The 18,560-nt window shown below is 36.4% G+C and overlaps 1 protein-coding gene across 2 annotated transcripts in view; it reads left to right on the top strand.

Annotated features, from left to right (window-relative positions):
- The first annotated feature begins 2,523 nt into the window (after positions 1 to 2,523).
- LOC102687027 (matrix metalloproteinase-16) overlaps positions 2,524 to 18,560 on the top strand; it is a 55,183-nt gene continuing 39,146 nt past the window's right edge. For both annotated transcript variants that reach the window (XM_015354534.2, XM_006634287.3), the window contains exons 1-2: positions 2,524 to 2,932; positions 17,673 to 17,821. In XM_015354534.2, the coding sequence (XP_015210020.1) occupies positions 2,807 to 2,932; positions 17,673 to 17,821 (275 nt within the window). In that variant the 5' untranslated portion in view covers positions 2,524 to 2,806. The remainder of the gene's footprint in view (positions 2,933 to 17,672; positions 17,822 to 18,560) is intronic.

Genomic DNA, 18,560 nt, shown 5'->3' on the forward strand with positions numbered 1-18,560 from the left:
TGTGTCTGGATTTAATACAATTCAATAGGTTGAGGTTTTCTGATCACTCTCAAAAATTAGTTGGTGCAGACTAATTGACAAGACTTCAAAAGCTGAAAAAAACTCAGATAAGATACTTTGAAGGTTTTTAAGTTTGGGATTCATGAGCTGAAGCCTTTAAAGAGCTGACCATTATGCTGACTCATATGCTGTATGAACAGTATGAACACCTTCATGTAAGGTAAAATCCTGAGAGGAATATTGACCATTGTGGGTGAACTGTACACTTGCAAGATACATTCCTCAAAAAAACATGTGACAAAAAGAATTACATCTAATTGTATACCATTGCTGGGAATTTCAAAAGAAGGTAAGAACTCCTATTAACTGGGTAATGGTTTGATGGTTTTAATTATTGAATTTAATACACATTTCAAAACAAAAATCAAGTTCAAATTCGATTTTATTGTCATATGTACTGAGTACAAGACAAATGACATAACACGACATAAAAGATAATATAACATTGACATATAGTAGACAACTCTTGGAGACAGGAACATGTTAGCAGCTATAGTTTTAAACATGTTTAAAAATGCCTACCTTCTATTTCAAAATGTAGAATTTAATCGAACCCAGGAATATTCTTAAAATTACATTGTGATTTGGGGGGCATGTGATGTTCCTCTTCATTGCGTTCAGGTCTTGTGGAACACATTTTCCTCTTTAATCAGAATAAATTTTTCACCCTCATTAGAAGCCAGAATACGAGTTACTATCCTGCGCATTTTATGCAGTGGTTACGTACTGTATTATTGTGGCATCCCGCCCCCGAAAGCGGTCTGTCTGGGAGACTCTGAACACTGACCTCTTTCCTTTCTATTTGCAGACTCGTTTCCCCTCTCCGCTCCTCAGTACATACGGGGCGTTTCCCTTTCTCTCTATCGAGCCAAACCCCCCAGCTGAGCAGTAGCAGTCGTTTAGTCTCTGTCCCCTTTTTTTCCTATCTGCCTCTCCTCCTTCAGTTACTAGCACGTCCATGTACCTGAAAAGGGCAATAAAACTAGTTGAGATGCAGTTACCGTCTCCTGCCTCTCTTACTATCCTGCTGCTTGTGCAAGGGGAAACCAGGAGAGATCCGCTACATTACGTTAGATATCAGACATCACTCAAGGAGACATATTCTCCTTTCCTTAATGTCATGGAGGAGGGAGTTGTCTGATATTTACAAGCCATGTCATTTTGAAAGCTCGATGCCTATTTTTAAATCTCTCTATAGATATCTGCAGATTTCCAGACATTACTAGTGGATCACATAATCTGATATTTGTTTTTCAGTGATATTTATATTTCCACTGCCAATCGCTAGAATGAATGAATGTCAAGTACAGTTAAAATAAAGTATTGTATAGATATAAAAAACAAAAAATATTAAAAGCAAATTCACTCATCAAACATTGTGTTTTCGGATAATGGGTGTAATATTGCAGGTATGCCTGATTATTCATTGTGTTTTCAGGTTTGTGTTCTGTATGGAAAGGGTTGGATAAATCAATGGAATCACACAAAAAAGTAAAATCCTCTTAGGTTAATTTCATATTTTATTTTTAACAGTTCCATTCAACGTGTATTCTTACGTATTAGGCTTAGAAATAGCCATTGATTATCGAGTGGCCGCTCTACTAATAACACTGGTTTAGCAACAATGACATTGATAGTCACTGCCCTCTAGTGGGCTTTGTCTGCAAATTCTAGTTTGGTCTTCGACTTCGAACAGCATGAGCTCTGGCTTTGTTGAGTCAGTCCGTTAACAATAAAAACCTAGGATAAGTATTTGCTGTCAATGACTGGTCTACTGTATTTACCAGAAGGCTCTAGTATAATCTAATTTAATGTTAGGTGCACACGAAATCTCAGGTAATCTTACATGCACGCGAAAAAGGAAAGGAAACGAAACGTTACAGGCTCCTTTGTCACATTATCACATTATCATAAACATTGTCTACCATTAATATGTATTACATTGAATACATGATACTAATGTTGTCTCATATTAATATGTAATAATATATTATGCGTTATATGTATTGATACTCCTATATAACACACTAGTCTTTAACGTCAAATAAATAAGATACACTGAAAGAACCATAGATACTATGACTATAACCATAATGTCCTAGCAAAATGACAAATCAATGTCTGCACATACATACTGTGTATACCTCTATTGTACACATAGCTACCGTCAAACATGTAGAAAGCATACATGTAGAGTAGATAGGCTTAAGGTTATTTTAATAAATCATCATTATAATAATAATTAAAAATCAGGCACCTAACCTATATTTGTGATGATGATGTCAGGAGTTCTATTGTATTTTGCTGATACAATGCATGTCTGAAGACTGTTCGATTTCCCCCTCTCCCGGACCTATATAGGTTGGCGTACGATCCCAGATTCCATGACGCCGAGCGCAGCGCAGTCCAGAAAGGGAGTGTTATCATATGCGGCTCTGCTGGGGGTTCAGGAAAGCGCAGGCGCTGTAGCTAGAGCACTGGTTGAAAATGACCAGCTATTCTGCTGAGTGAAGGAAGCTAAATGTGACTGATCACAGCATCAAATCTGCAACGGCTGAAACAAAACAGTCAACGGACAAAAAAAAAAAGCATCTGCTCTTCTCCACTGGATGTTTTCTGTCGACGAATTTGATCATCCGGGAAGCTATATCCCTCGGCCAATGTTTTTGTCCTTCTGAAACACGGGGATTTACTTCGTTTCTCTTTGTTTATTGTTCTTTTTTATTTTACATTAACACGGGTCATTATGATTTGTTTAACATTCCGTAATAGAAGACGCTTGAATTGTATATATCCAGGGGCGTTTTGCTTGCAATTCATGCTGTGGATTTTATGTGCCGTTTGCGGAGAGGAGCAGCCGTTCAGTGTGGAGGTAAGGGGAAATGATATAATTTACAGTGGTAACCGTCTTGCGAGTCCCAGAAAGGATCTTTGTATATGCTGTCTTATAGGCATTGCCTCATGCAGACGAAAAACACATTTGATTTCCAGTGCTGTATTTCGTGCACTAAAATACAGCCACACCAGTCCCCGTTTAAGTGCGATACTGAATGATTTCATCTTGGATTTCGAATACAATACAAAAATACAGTACACAATATAGGTTGTAGCTTGTCAGATACATCCCTGTTTTTTAAACCTGGCAAAAATTGAAAGTTGTTATATGTTCTAATGGTATAATGTGTTAAATCCAAAGTATTTTTTAAATATAAATCCGGATCTTTATACCTTCCAATAGCTTACTATACAGTCGTTAATCGTTACTATACGTGAATGACAAAAATCATTTGACATGTATTAAAATATGTGTATGTTCCTCATCTTTACATTTTAGCGCCAATGTATAGTAGTTCAAGTACTTACTGAGGCTGTGAGGTTTAGGACTTTTCAAGTTGGATGTGTTTTCGAGAAACTGTAATATCATTCTTATGACCTTACTGAAATGTGTTTTACTCTGTTGTTCGGCAGCTTGTATTATTCTGTGCTGCTGGGTAAGGTGTTAAGGTTAAGGTGAGAAACGGCGCAAAGTACAGTCCTATACTTTATTTTCAGTTTGATAGTAAACTAAGAAATACAAGAATTTCATTGGAGAAAGGTTTCACTGTACAGTTTTACAGGTAAAGGTTTATAGTAGTGTGCAATGCAGGATCACTATAATCTTCTGGATATTCACATTAGTATTTTGGGGAACAGGCATTCATTCACTCCTCAGTTATTCAGTCCTCAATACTTTTTACGCTGTGGAAACGTACGTAAGCAGCCTTATCAAAGAGTCTGCTGACAAACTTCAGAAAAACGAAATAGAACGGCATTTGATAAAGTTACGATCTTTTCTTGTGCTTAACAACTACAAACCAGGAGGGAAGTATATTTTATAACACCTAACAAAAACGAAGCACATTTTAAAACTCCCCACTTCTCCTGTATGATTGAAGTCGTATAGGTTACTTAAAAAATGGGCTGCTGAGTAAAACATGTCGTGGAGCTAACACAGAATTGACTGTACAATAAATGGTTCAAAGGAAGATTACCACAATATTGAACAGTTTAAAACCAAAAAAGCAATACCTCTTTATAATAGGCTTTATAATACACAGTACATCACAAAACTTAAAAATGAAAGCAGAGCATAATTCAAGGGAATTCAAGGGTTAATGATGATTATGTTTTTTTTCCAGATAAATTGAAGCTGTGTTTTAGGGAAAAAAATGTACACTTAGCAATGCTTATTCCTGATCAAATTGTTTAAAATACGATGTACGATACGATGTTTACCAAGCTCATGGAGATTTTGTATAATTTTACTTGTGTAGTTTAATTTTCTCTTTCAGTTATATTTTAAAAAACAAATTCAGTTTTAAATATGTAAAAAAATTTACCACTTTTTGGGAAAAGGTAAAATCGTTCATCAATAGAGACGGCCTTCCACAGGTCTCCTGGTAAATTTGTCGATCTGTGGTTGTTAACAACTTCCTCTTTTTCACGATGAGAAGATTTTTTTTTTAATGTGGGAAAAGAACTTCTCATTTGCGCCCGTCACATAAGTGCTGAGCTATCGGCAGAAGAATAATTGTGCTAATTGCACTGTCCGCTGCATGCGCAGTGACAGGCGTTGGAATGATTTACTGTACATTATTAGTATACTGCTCCTCAGCGTCAGCTCCTGATCTTCAACCAGCTACAGTATGTCACATTTTCTCATTTTGGCCATACCAGTGAATAAAAAGAACAGAAGTTAGATATAATCTTCACCATGATCTTTTTAATTGATGTAATTTACCTTTATCATCCATTGTATAACTTGTGTCCACCAAGCATTGTTTAATACAAATAATAAAAATACTAAGATTGTATTGGTCGTTTGAGTAATTGTGTCTCTGTGTTCTTAACAAGGTTTGGCATTGAAATTTAAGAATTAAGACATCTTTGGCTTATGACATTAACTCCAGCCTTGGAATCTAAGTAAGCTAATGAGTAAATGAGAATATTTATGTAATTCAATAATAAATTAACAAATTAATTTCCTGCTTTCACAGAAGGGGGTTTTATTTCTCAAACCTCTCTTATTGTAAAAATAACCACACCAGCTGATTAGCACGTTAACTGTTCTGTCATTATTGCTGCTTTTCATGATCTGGCTTTGTTTATTCTGCATCAGATGAGCCCTTACTGTGTCATTGCTGAATCTGAAGGATTACTGAAGGAAAAGGACGGTTCAAGTGGCACAGGAACTTCACTGAGCAAAACCTTGCCAGTGATTGGTTGAGAAAAGGTCACAAACCCCAGGAGTGAACCATTTGCTAGGTTATCTATGTTAAGCTGCGACATAGCGCTCAACTGTATTATTTTTCTTTTGATGAAATTTCACCTGCCTTGTACAACTGGGGGCCCTAAATTGTTTTCTTCGTTTTCTGTGGTCACATATATTTAATTTTGATTAATATAATGTGGACATAGTTTTATTTTTTCCATTTGTATTAGTTCTTTTTGGAGGCAGGAGAAAAGCTTTTTTCTGACATCTATAGCTGTATTGTTGACAAACAGGTCATTAACATTGCTGTGCTAAGATAGAAACAAGATTTGCATTACAAATTAAAAAGGTTTATACTGGGACTGTTACATAACTTTGTTTTGGGCAAAATAGTTTGTAAATGGAAATAACTTTTTTTTAACTGGGACCTTTTGGAGACATGGGATTTATAGGCAGGTTGTTGTTATCTACAAATTTGAATTATTTTATGGAAATTACTTGTGTCAAGGCCCTAGGCTTCCTTATCCCATCACATTTCCATTTCAGAATTGCTGAAGCTTGTGAGAATGAAAAAAACAACACCAAGAACATCATCAAAAATGTGAAAAGCTTGCTCTTGACCAGAGCATTGCTATGTTTGTTCTCATAGTCTGCTTAGTAGTCTGCTTAGTATACTCCAAGGCACGGCAAAGACTCCACTGAGTTATTTGTAACAGATACTGTATATAAAATACGCTTAAATAAGATTGCTACCATTTCAGCAGTGAAATGTTTGCTGTAAAAGTCAATTTTGAATTTTTGGAGCTTTATATAAAATACATAGTGAATATGTCATACAGCAGAGACAATGTTGTGTTTTTCTTATACCACCTCAGTCTGGATTCTTGATCTAAAAATCTTAGGATTATTAGATAAAATATTAGGATTAGAGAATTTAAATAACAAAATACTATTAGTAAGTGTGTCATCAAAGGTCAGATAGTTCATAGGTGTTAACAAAGCAACTGGTTAAAAAAAACTCCATTTGAAATGTACAACCCTAAATGCACTTAGCCAAAAGCATCAAGAGTTAATCAGGCATTTGGCAGTGTTTGAAGTCAGGGAACCATGCCAAACATCTATCCATTTATCAGAAAGCCACTTGTGCTGGTGAGAGTACATGCCTTGCTGTTACACAGGATGGGTTGTCAGTTCATTGTTGGTCCATGAGGATTTAGAATAGACAAGTTAGAAAACCCTATCAACCAAAGTCAGCATGTCTTTGGAGATGCAATAAAAGTGGAGTTGCTAGAGACCATTCAAACTCCACACAGAAGGGAATAAAATCCAGGATTCCAGAGCTCCTCTGTGCCTCCCTACTGTATATCCCAACACATAAAACTATCAACAAGGTGTAGTAGTGCTTGTAGACAGTTGGGTGTCACTTTTCCATGTGGACAGGTATTTCCAGGAGGGTGACTGTGGATGCTGTGGGGGGTTCATTCATTTGAATTTTCACTTCCTTACATAATCTGCTGTGTATTGTGGTTTGCTGGTGCATCAAGGCAGCTGTGTATCACCCAAATGGGTGTTCTGTTCTTTATTAAAGTGCTTTGAGTAGCATTGGGATGAAAAGCACTATGTAGAAATGTAACATATTATTAAAAGTGATAGTCATCATGGTTAAGGTTCCGGGCCTCATGGTAAGAGATATTAGAGGTCTTTATTTTGTTCTATACAGTACATAAGCAGTATGGACAGTCACTGGTCTGCTGGCAGCATTGCAAACATTCATATGTAGCAAGAGCAGCACACAACCAATCTGAGTGTCAGGCCAGATGATGAGTATCTTCAGAAAACAACAGTGCATGCTGCTTCTGGGGCTGAAGATAGATTTTATAGCTTAAGAGCTGTGATTCCAGTTCCTGGATTGTATCCCATTTTACTTACAACTGCAGCTACAGTCAAATTCGGTCAACAAGTAAAACTCCATTGTTACGCAGCGTCTTTCAGGACCCTATGCAGACGAGACAATCCGGAAGGGAGTGAACATGCACAGCGGGGAGACGAGGAACTGGGCTGGTAGAGGAACTGGGGGGGGGGCGTGACGAAGGTGCTCCGGGGGGCGTGGTCCAGGCGAACAGTCCAAAAGGGAGTCCAAAGGGAAGTCCAGTGCAGGCGAAGGTCCAGAGCCGGGTGATAAATCCAAGACGAACAAAACAAAGTTAAAAGCCGGAGCGGAATCTGGCGAGGGGTTGTAGACAGACATGACAAAGTTAAAAACCGGAACGGGATCCGGGCGAAGGGTCGGGGGAACGGAACCAGGCGCTCCAGGTCCCGGGCTCAGGCTTGGGCTCAGCTGGTTCAGGACACCTAGGAGGTGAATGCCACCCGAGCCGCAGACATAGGTGATTGGTGAGCTTCCGGGCGTCCGTATTCCAATGCAGAGTGAGCGTCTGACTTTTAAAGGTGGGCTGGAACAGGGAGCAGGTGCACAAAATCAACTAAAAAGTGAACAAGCTGGAGCGCCCTTAAAGGGGAGGGACTACTGTCTTGACATCCATAAACCCACTTTAATGAATAAAATAGATTAAACATTCAGCTGTGACTGTCTCACTGTCTCTTTATTCAAACTCATACTGCTTTGGCTTAAGCAAAGGCTGAAAATTGTTAGTAATGTCATATTAGCTGAAAAAATGTGATATGTCTCACTAATTTTAGAACAAAAGAAAGACTAGTTTTTGTGAGTGCAATTCACATTTTTTAATTTACTTTTTACCTAATTTACCCAATTTACTTTTACCTTTCTTTATTGTTTTGTTTTTTCCTCAAGTGCAAATACGTGGCAGACTGGATAAAGGAGCCTGAGACATTAAATGTCCTCTAATTAAATTTAGCAGTTGGAGTAGTGTCTTAACAGTGCCTTACACCCTTGGTTCCAGAGCAGTGACAGTGTGTTTGTCTCTGTGGGTTTCACCTTTCCCAGCATTAGTAAACAATCACATGAACTTGCGGTAAACCGAACAACATTCATTTTAAACTCAGTCTCTCAGATAGAAAAAAACACGTTTCTGAAATAATATTATATAACAGCACCTACCGCTGTGTCTCTTACATCATCTTTGTGGTTTTGTGAATCTTTAGGACTTTGCAGTATAGTCCTACAGTATATGCATGTTCAACAGAACCAAAATTGTCAACATTGGACATCCAGCATTACATTCACCTTTTTCAATTTATCTAGCTGCAGAACATTTTATGAACCTAGATTGTTGCCATTGCTTTCATTGAGAAAGTAACAATAGACATAATTTAAAAACTGATCACATTACTGTTGTAATTTCCAAATGCTAAGGCCAGGCTAAATAATTGAAACCTGGTGCTGGCATGCCAGTGGAACATGGTCTGTGTGGGAAGAGGGCCAACAGCAACCTCTCCTAAAGACTTTTAAATTAACAGGACTCTGTTTATTTGTGCAATCCCACCAACTCTTTTAATTTATCAGCAGCATTACTGGCCAGTTCCTCATGTTTATCAGAGAAAAATAAATACTAAAAATTTGTACAAACATTGCAAAATTAAGTCAGTTACACAAAGCTAAAAATTATTAATGCAAGCCTTGCAGTTTTTCTCTTCCGCTCTGTTTTTCTTTCCCTAAAACATTGCCATGTTAGAAAGCGCATTTAACACAGTTTTGGAGAATATATGCTTTCTGAATGCACCCTTTTAATGTTGTTTTCTTCAGTTTTCTACAGTGCTCAGACCAGAGCAGAGAGCTAATATGTCAATATTAAGCCAGTGATAGACTAGTGTTTTGTCCAGGGTGTAGTCAAAACTACCACACTAGCCACACTAGTAATGTTACTAACCAGTTAAAAGAATGCAAAAATTTCTATCAAGTTAGGCACAATAATTTAAAAAGGAGGAAATCAAAACAGCCCAATATTTCAGTTTCAGCAATATTGTTTTTAGTTTTTAGTGAAAGAGCAAACACGAAAACATAGTGCAGTGAGAAAGAAAAGAGGTGCAGAGTTACCACTCTACCCTTGTCCTCACACAAACTGTTTAACGGTTAAACTTGGGTAATGTGCTCTCAGAGAAAACGGCTACACAATTTAAGTACAGTAAAGAGCAGCAGGCTCTGTTGCCATGGCGACCTTGGCATTTCCCTGCTGCCTGTAGGTGCAGCACAGAGGTGCACCCTGTTGAATTATTTAGCCTTGGTGAGAGAAAAAATATAGCAACAGTCTCCCAGAGCGTAATTGATCTGAGAAACTAGATGACGTAAAGGGGTCTTTGCTGGTGTCACATTCCGGGCTTTCATCTGTTAATGGAGACCTTTTGGCACCAATCTGTGTGTGGGAATTTCTTACAGACCAGTTTTTCAAAGAATTTTGATCTCGACAGGCTAAACATTTTGCAGCAAGTTTCACCTTTTTATTGCAGAGCAGCCACACACATCTGAAGACAGGAATTTAGAAATTAAAAGCAGTTTAAAAAGACAACAGTACCTCATCATCAGTAGTAACATTTGTATATTTAATGACTTGATAATCACTTTGTTATTGCTAATGTAGTATTGTTATAGTTTAATAGAAGGCTTTTCACTTGGTAAAATATAGTTCATACAGTTGGACTGTGTAGAAACTGTGTGGTGCTTAATATTCAAGGTCAGATGGAGATTACTTAGCTCTGGGTCCTGAGTTTGATTCTGTGATATCCTGCATATTTTCTCTTTGTGCATGTTTGTTTTTGCTGGGTGTTATGAACTTTAAAACTGTACTGTATTTATGTTGAGTGGTACGGTGGTGCAGTGGTTGTTGCCTTGCAGTGTTGGGGCCCTGGGTTCAATTCTGGACCTGGGATGCTATCTGTTTGAAGTTTGTATGTTCTCACTCTATTTGTGTGGGCTTCCTCTGGGTGCTCCAGTTTGTTGCTACTGTCCAAAAATGGATTGGTAGGGTAATTGCTCTACTTGCTGGGATAGACTCCAACTCCTCTCCATCCTTGTATTGTATTTGTGTATTGGTGCACCCAAGGTGAGGTCAGTTAGAACATGGATGGATATATTGATGTCTTAGGTTTTTAACAAGGTTTTGTCTTCTTTATCATTTTGGTTTCAAATTGAATTCTGTGATGCAGACTTCACTTTGTTCCTGACCCCTGTGGTCCACCTTGACCCATGTTGTTGCTCCAGGTTGATGTCTTTTCAGAGAATAGCTTGGTTTGTCTCTTTCATTATTGCTCATCTCACTCCTGAAAACAAGTGGGTTTGGATGTTTTGTCATGTAAATTCTTGCATTAATGGCATCTAATTGTGGACAGAAACTAGATACCTTGATACCTGATATGACTGCTGCTTAGTCCTAGACCTCCCCCAGGACAGGTTGCTAACTTATTATTGCAAGTTTATTTTGTCCTGGATTCATCTGAGGGATGACCAAATAATGTAAGATGTTAACAGATATGATTCCACCCCATCCTTTATGTACATAGTGGATTATGTTCATCTGAGAATAGATTAACAGATATATAGATATTAAATACCATTTTCCTTTCTCTATATTATGGAAATGTCCAATCAGAACACTGGAGGAGCCAGAACAGTCTTTTCATTCTACCAATCTATGGTTCTTGAGATATGATCTTCAGTTACTTATACTATACATCTCAGATTCAGTATTTCACATTTACCCTAGGTATAGCTACTTTGGGAAGTAGACAAATGTTGTGTCTGTATAAATAAAGCTCTCTGTCAGGTAAATTACGTAACGACAAGATTTATTCTAAATCCCATCCACTCATAGCTACAGTACAAAAGAAAATAATCTCCCTTCCTGTGCTGCAGCTGTTCTATTCATTGTTGTGAAGAGTTCCTTTTTGGCACCTACGCCTTGAAGATACTTAGGTTTAAACATAGTCCTACATTGCAGAGAAGCTATTTAAGGCTGTACTGTAGCTCAAAGGATGAATGTGCTACCTGTACTTCATAATTATGATTCAGTGTTCAAGGACATGAGAAAGCATAAAAACTTTCCTTGTTAGATCATTGTCCTCTGAGAACTGTGCCATCTGTTTTGGTTTTAAGAATGCTAAGTACCATGACAAAAGTGAATGAAATGGTAGGGGTATTTTCAGATAAGGGAAACTAATGTGAGAAATGTGGCAAAGTCCTTCTGACTACTGTATACAAACCCACATTGTCTCTGAAAGAGTACATCCTACTGCACCCAGGGAATTCTATTAATTTCAGTTTTTCATCAGTAGGGAGAACCATGCAGCTTTAAAGATTAAAAGAGACAACACTATTTATTACTTAAAAGCTACTGTTACTTCAAAGAGGGTTAAAATGTTCAGTGCTTCTGTTCTGGGAGATGCCATAGTTTAAACGTGATTTCTGGTGCTCTTTTTCAATTTGTGAACAAAAGGACAGTTTCTTGTAAAAGGCAGATGAAAGACTTCTGCAATATTGCTCATTATCATTACTGTGGGCTTCTATTCCAAATGTTTGGCCTTTTGATAAATTCTATTATCTCAGCTAATTTAATTAAATGAAGCAGCCTACATGTTCAGTACTACCATTTCTTTAATGCTTTCATTTAAATTCTACTATAGTATTAGACCTGGATTATATAAAAACTCCAATCTAATCTCAGGTTGTATCTACAAACTCAGTACTCAATGGTAGAATTGAATTGGATCATGCAAAAGTTACCAAAAGCTGTTACCTATTGACCTACTAATACTTAGCAGTTAAGTTGAAGTCCTGAAAAAACATGGCTCTTGATCTTTGGATTTGATCTGAATAGTTTGTTAGCACAGCACCCCAGTTTATTTTATAGATCCCTTTTCAGCTGTGTGCACAATTATTATAAGAATCTTTAGAATAATCACCAATTTCACCAGTAGCCTTTGCTCAGATATTTTTAGCACAGTATCAACACAAAATAGTTTGAGTAACTTTCTGCAGCAATGTTGTGCAGGGGAACTAGGCACTGTAATCAGTGGCATTTAAAGCAAATTGTTCTCTTCTGCGAAAATGATCTAAAATCCCTGGTTATTTTGAGAGTCAGAGGAAAGTTGAATACAATCCTGTAACTAGTTAATTCTGGAACAGTGGAAGTTAAAAAGATCTGAGAAGGCCATTCTCAAGTGCAACAGGATGAAATATCCATTACCGTGTTTAAAGTCTCTTGAAGCTGAAGGTTATTTGTTTGCCAGACATTTTCCGCCACTGGAAGATGCATTGCAAGTACAGTACTGTATATGGACAATTGTCATCTTGCCATTCATGATGGAGCTGATGTGCCAGTCATCTGTTTTTTTATTGGATTCATCCAATTGCAGTTTGACAAGGAAAGGCTTGCAAAGAAGATGTTATTTAAGTTTATGCAAAAATGAGCTTTTATTACAAGTTTGTCAGATGTCTAGAGGGTGTCAGACCCAAAGCCTTAGAGACAACATCTTGATAAAACAAATGTGTAACAGTTTAGTTTTGTGGAAAATCATGTCAAGCTGACAATATAGCTTTCTACAAAAACTTCTCAATTTGCTGTTAATTGTTTGTCTGTGTATATTCATTTTTGTGTTGTTTGACATCTGAGTTTGCATAAAAAATACTGTATTTTGCACAGCTTGAACACTGTCACGGCAGGTATAGTCTCTTACACGGGCTATGAAGGGTGTTGATTAGCTTGCAGCAAGATATTGGGACTAGGAACCAACCTTTGTCTAGTTTTATAAATTTGGCTAATTCACATTCACATACTAGCATTAGCTATTTAATAACACAATTTACATACATTATACTTCTGGAAAATATGCTTTTTTTCTAAATCACTGATGTATTTTTTCTAATAAATAAAAAATAGGAATAAATAAAACAGGAGTTCTACAGCTTATAGTATGAATACCTTTATGACAGCCCATGTAATTAAAAGACAAAAACAAAAAAGAAAGCATAGAAAAACATTAAATACTGTAGAACCACATATAAAAGTAATTTGATGATCATTACAGAAAGCTTCAGAAAATATTTAGAAAAATATAATTTTACACAATTTACAGATGTGCGTAATGCCATTTTGATAAATGTTATTTTGCTGAAAATGTTTAGATATTCTTATAAATTAAATTGCGTTCTGCAGATGCAGTGGTTTTTGCAATACTGTGACAGGAATTCATTGCAAGACTACTGTAATTCTTTGGCTAAGAGCTACAAAGCATTACTTCTAATCCCAGTATCCAGTGGTATATTTATTCCTGCTATACATTTTTCACAATAATCGCTTCTTTATTTTGTCCTCCAGATACTAATCGAAATGTGTTGACAGCAACGTAACACATCCAGGGTTTTGATACAATAAAAGCTCCCTTGTCATTCAACAATGGGAATTGAAGGTCCAATCAAACAGAACAGCAGTGTTTGTCAAGGACTGGGGGTGAAAAGTGGTTGAATTGTAATACGGCAGCAAGACACATTTTTCTTCATTCAGCTTTGAATGTGGAAGTGATGAGAAAGGCTGATCTTACAAGTTCCCTAGTGAGTTATAATTCCGGGCTTATAGATAAATTGTTTCATTGCAAAATAGATCTATGTGTCCTGGAAATTATAAAGCAGTGATTAAAGTAATAGTAATTAAAGTAATGGCAGTTATTAATGAAAATGGGCTAACATTTGGTCACAAGTTCAAATAAAATCAAACTGAGCTAAGTGTTCAAGAAGGAATTGTGACATCCTTTGTGCTACTGAAGCGCACTACCCTGCAAAAGGGATTTCAGATCTGTTGTTACTAAAATTTCTGTTTCATTTCATCACTATACAGATGTTATGACTGCCCTGGCTTCAACATTGTCAGAGCCCAATAGTATCCCCAGATAGAACTATGGATGTTAAGCAGAATGTAAGCTGTAAAAGAAACACAAAAAAATATTTTTTCTTTCAGGTGAGTGATATTTTTATAGAGTTATAGCTGCTTTATAACTGCTGCTTGAGCTTTTCTTAACATTTAAGCTTTTCTGGCAGACTTAAGAAGACACGAAGAAGAAAAATATGAAGGGGGGTCATCTGGTCTAATTTTGCATTACAACTACCAAGGTTAGAAACCTTCCTGACAAAACTTAAAATGTAAAGGTTCCCTGACAGATGATAACACATTAACTGACGCTCTTTCCTATCTATATTTGTCTGTGATGACTAGGTAAAATCACAACTTTTGTTTCTCCTTCTAATATATCTTTAAAATCAATGTCAATTAATTTTATGTGGGTTCAAATATGAACTTTTGGCAATATTTCATACCAAAATAGTCCTGGAGGCAACACTAAAAGCTTAATCTTTCCTAAATCAGGGCAGTCAAAAACTGTGAATCTTTTCCATTTGAAAGGATGTAGTTTTGAAATTAATGTGATACTAGTTTTTTACTAACTTTAAACTGAATGTTTAAAATATCCTGAGGGTCAAAAGAAACGTATTGCCTATAACAGCAACAAATTCGCAAACCTATTGTTACGAAATATTAAAAAGTAGTAGGACTAACATTATATTTGAACAAACATGATAAAGGTAAATTCATTGAACTGATGAACATTCTTCACTATATTAAATATTTAATATTAGTATTTGTCATCTGTGGTCTACTGAGAAAGTCACAGGCTAGTAGTATGAGTCTCCATCAGGGGAAGCAAGTGAGGTCCCAGGAATTGGTTTTAGTGCAGCACCATGCAGATAGGATGCTGTCAGTCATTACAAGTTCTGTAGCATGAAGAGGTACATGCGCAGACCATCACATGTGAACCTCCACACTTTTTGCTCTGTTGTACATACCAATTAGTATGTTGTTCTTACATTAATACTTCAGATTCACTGATGTCCATTAGGGTGGTCAACACTTACTGTAACCTCACTGAAAATGAGGTGAAAAAGGCGTTGTGCTGATTCTGAGTGGATAGTTTTTTGTGTTCTTTTTTTATTTTAACCAGGCTTGACATTCAGTATCACCAGGCTTGACATTCAACACGTCCAATAAACTCTCACTAATGGGAATTTTTTTTATTTTAGCAAACTGACTTGAGAGGATTAGAGTCAGTCACGAATGATTAATTAATCAAAATGATGCCAAAAACATTTAATCAATATCCAAAACATAACATGAATAATTAAATGTACTTTATAAGTTTCTTTTTATGCTCAGTATTGTTTGATCTGTAAGGCTTGCAGATTCTTACCTGGCTCCTAGAAGCCTAGGCTCAAATTGAGATATGTGTGATATATTTAACTTCTTTTCAGGAACCTTGATCATATTGATGCATGCTTATAATATACATACAGTATGAAGAAAGGTAGCATACTGCATACAACATATTATAAAACTTAAGCATGATGGGACAAGATTCTGTTTAACATATTTTATGTTCTCTACAGATATAACAACTCCATGGGTGTCTTTAGCTTGTTTTCTTAACACATTGTGTGGGTGTTTAGAGCACTAACTTACTTTGGTGGCTGAAGTAGAATCTCCCATCTGGGCTGTGGTCAATCACAATCACCCTTAGACACAAGGAATTATTTTCTGAAACTGAGAAACCCAGCTGGGAAAAATTATTTCTGTAACACCTAGCTTTAACAATAAATGCGAAGAATGAGATTTTTAATAATGCAAAGGTTGATCATTTAAGTACATTAAAAATCAATAGGAATAACTATAAATGCAATTGTTTACGGTAAAATGTGTGTGTCTGGAAATCATTAGTCAAGTATACAAATGAATGAAGATTCTGAATTAAAAACTGAACTCAGTATCAATGATTAGCTACAGTGATTAGCTATACAATAAACAACATATTCCACTTGAGTAGTTTAAACATGTAATAGAATATAAGTAGCCTGCTTCTCATTTATAGAATATTATTTGCAACCCCTAATGCTTTACTTAAAATACTCTGTTTTGTTTATCATGATGACTAGCTTTTCTCACAAAGTGACATATTACAAGTGATCACAATGTGAGCTATCTGAGCTCTCATAGCACCAGGAAAAAAATGACTTAATGATGACTGGATAAGGGGAACTAATAAATGCAAAACTGTCATTGACCACTTTGCAAGGTTATCAGAGTAACCAGAGCACTGAAGGGTCAATGCTGGTATTCACACCAGGTACTGTTTGAGGTACTGTATGGGCATACAGTATGTGTTGTTGTGGTGCATGTCTGTTCAGAGAGTATATGTGTGGAGACAGTAGAGGGAATATTTATTTTTAGTCTCTGCTTTGGCTTAATTCTATGTTTTTTTTTTCTTTTTTAATTTAAGAATATTCCCAAATCAGATGTGAAATAAGAACAATCATGTTAACTTACTGTACACAGTCCTGTCCTGTGTGTCTGTCAATTTGCAGGTTTATACTTATACTGTACTTCGCTTTTGACTAAAGGCATAAAATAGGCAAAAAGGAATGAAATGAAATTCACATAGTCACTTTACTTCATGTACATTTGTGTGTTCCTACCAGTGCTATACTATTGAATCGTACACATTTGTGATTTGAAAACATTTGATTGAGTGTGTTTAATCATATTAACTGAAGAAATGTAGAGAAATGTAGAGGCTAAAGACACTAATATCTGAATTGTTTCATTTGTACTTGACAGATTGATACATTTGAAAGATGAAGGTCGATTTAAAAAAACAATACATTCATGTGTTTTTTCTTAAGAAATTGTATCATACTTTAAAATAATCCTTAGCCTTGGTGTTAAGATTGCTAGAAGACTTTTCCATTTTCATTCAAGCAAAGCTCCTTAATTGAAGTAATTAATACATTAATATGTAAATATCAATGTTGTATTGAGACCTCAACTGGAAAACATCTAATAGGCCATGGCTATTCATAAAGAAGGCTCTTCATAAAAATAGGAGTGAAGCCTATTACATGCCACCAGTAGGAGATGGGATACCACTGGACATCTCTGCAATAATTTATTTTAAACTTACATTCTGACTCAAAGTATTTTTTCAGGTTTTTCAATAATCCACACATAATGTAACTTTAACTCTTTAGAGTCTTTTTATTTGCCTTTTTAGACCTATTTAAAACCTACAGTATATAAAGGCATTTAACAGGACGCAGTTAAAGGGAGTTACCTAGAAGCTGCGGCTATTTTTCTGTCTACAGATGTTTGAAAAAAGATCACATGAAAGAAACAAGATTATCAGCTTGAAATTAGATTTAATAAGTCTTCTCTTAACTAGTGGGTGATTAAAAAAGATTTGCATTACAAAAGAGAATTTCTCCAGTGAAATCACCTAATATATTCTGATATGAAAAAAGTGGTTTTGTTCAAAGTGTAAAACCCCAGCCCCTGTGTTTCTCATGTCTTTGCAGGCCTGGTTACAGAGATATGGCTATCTCCCCCCTACTGACCCCCGAATGTCTGTCTTGCGCTCAGCACAGACCATGCAGTCTGCTATCGCTGCCATGCAGCGTCTTTACGGCCTCAACGTCACGGGGACACTGGACCAAAACACAATAGAGTAAGTAGCCATCCCAGCTGTTCATGCTTCATTACACGTCTGCATGCATAGCAGGAGGTTTTCTTAATTGCCTGCCTGCAGGTCATTAGTGTTTGCATGATCTCATGCACTGCACACTTGAAGACATGTATTCATTGGTGCATGACATCGTTACTGTACAAGACAGATGCCAGAAAAGCGATTGCCATAATCTGGAAATACTGAACCCCCACAGAGTTGTGTACGACAATATACACACGGCATGAGCTGACTGTTCTCTACAAGAGATCTGCCAGTGGTACAGAGAGTTCTGTGTGTAATTTAGGTCTTATTAAGTCTTGATAAATATAATATAAAGCTATATTGTGTTATATGTACATGCAATATTACATAACAGATGTTAGTCTTCAGTATAAATAATAACAACGTCAGTCATGGAGGAAGAGAAATCAATGACAAGGAAAATTCTAGTTAGAAATTAAAAAACTAAAATACAGGTTGGAAGCTGCAAAGCATTAAGAGAATATTCAGAAAATACCAGAAAACCCCGGAGTGCACTACTAACAGTTAGCCACAGGCTTCATAATAAGACTCTGATTGTACTCATATACAGTATCAGTTCTTTATAAATATATGTGATATAGTGTACTGTAAATAGCCTGTTTTGTAATACAATTATGAAGTATTCTTAACTAGTTCTACTTAATAAGCTCTATTTTATTTGTTAGAATGTATCCCAGTTAACATGGACAACATGAGA

This window comes from Lepisosteus oculatus, chromosome 6 (assembly GCF_040954835.1).
Source record: "Lepisosteus oculatus isolate fLepOcu1 chromosome 6, fLepOcu1.hap2, whole genome shotgun sequence".
Taxonomy (NCBI): Eukaryota; Metazoa; Chordata; class Actinopteri; order Semionotiformes; family Lepisosteidae; genus Lepisosteus; species Lepisosteus oculatus.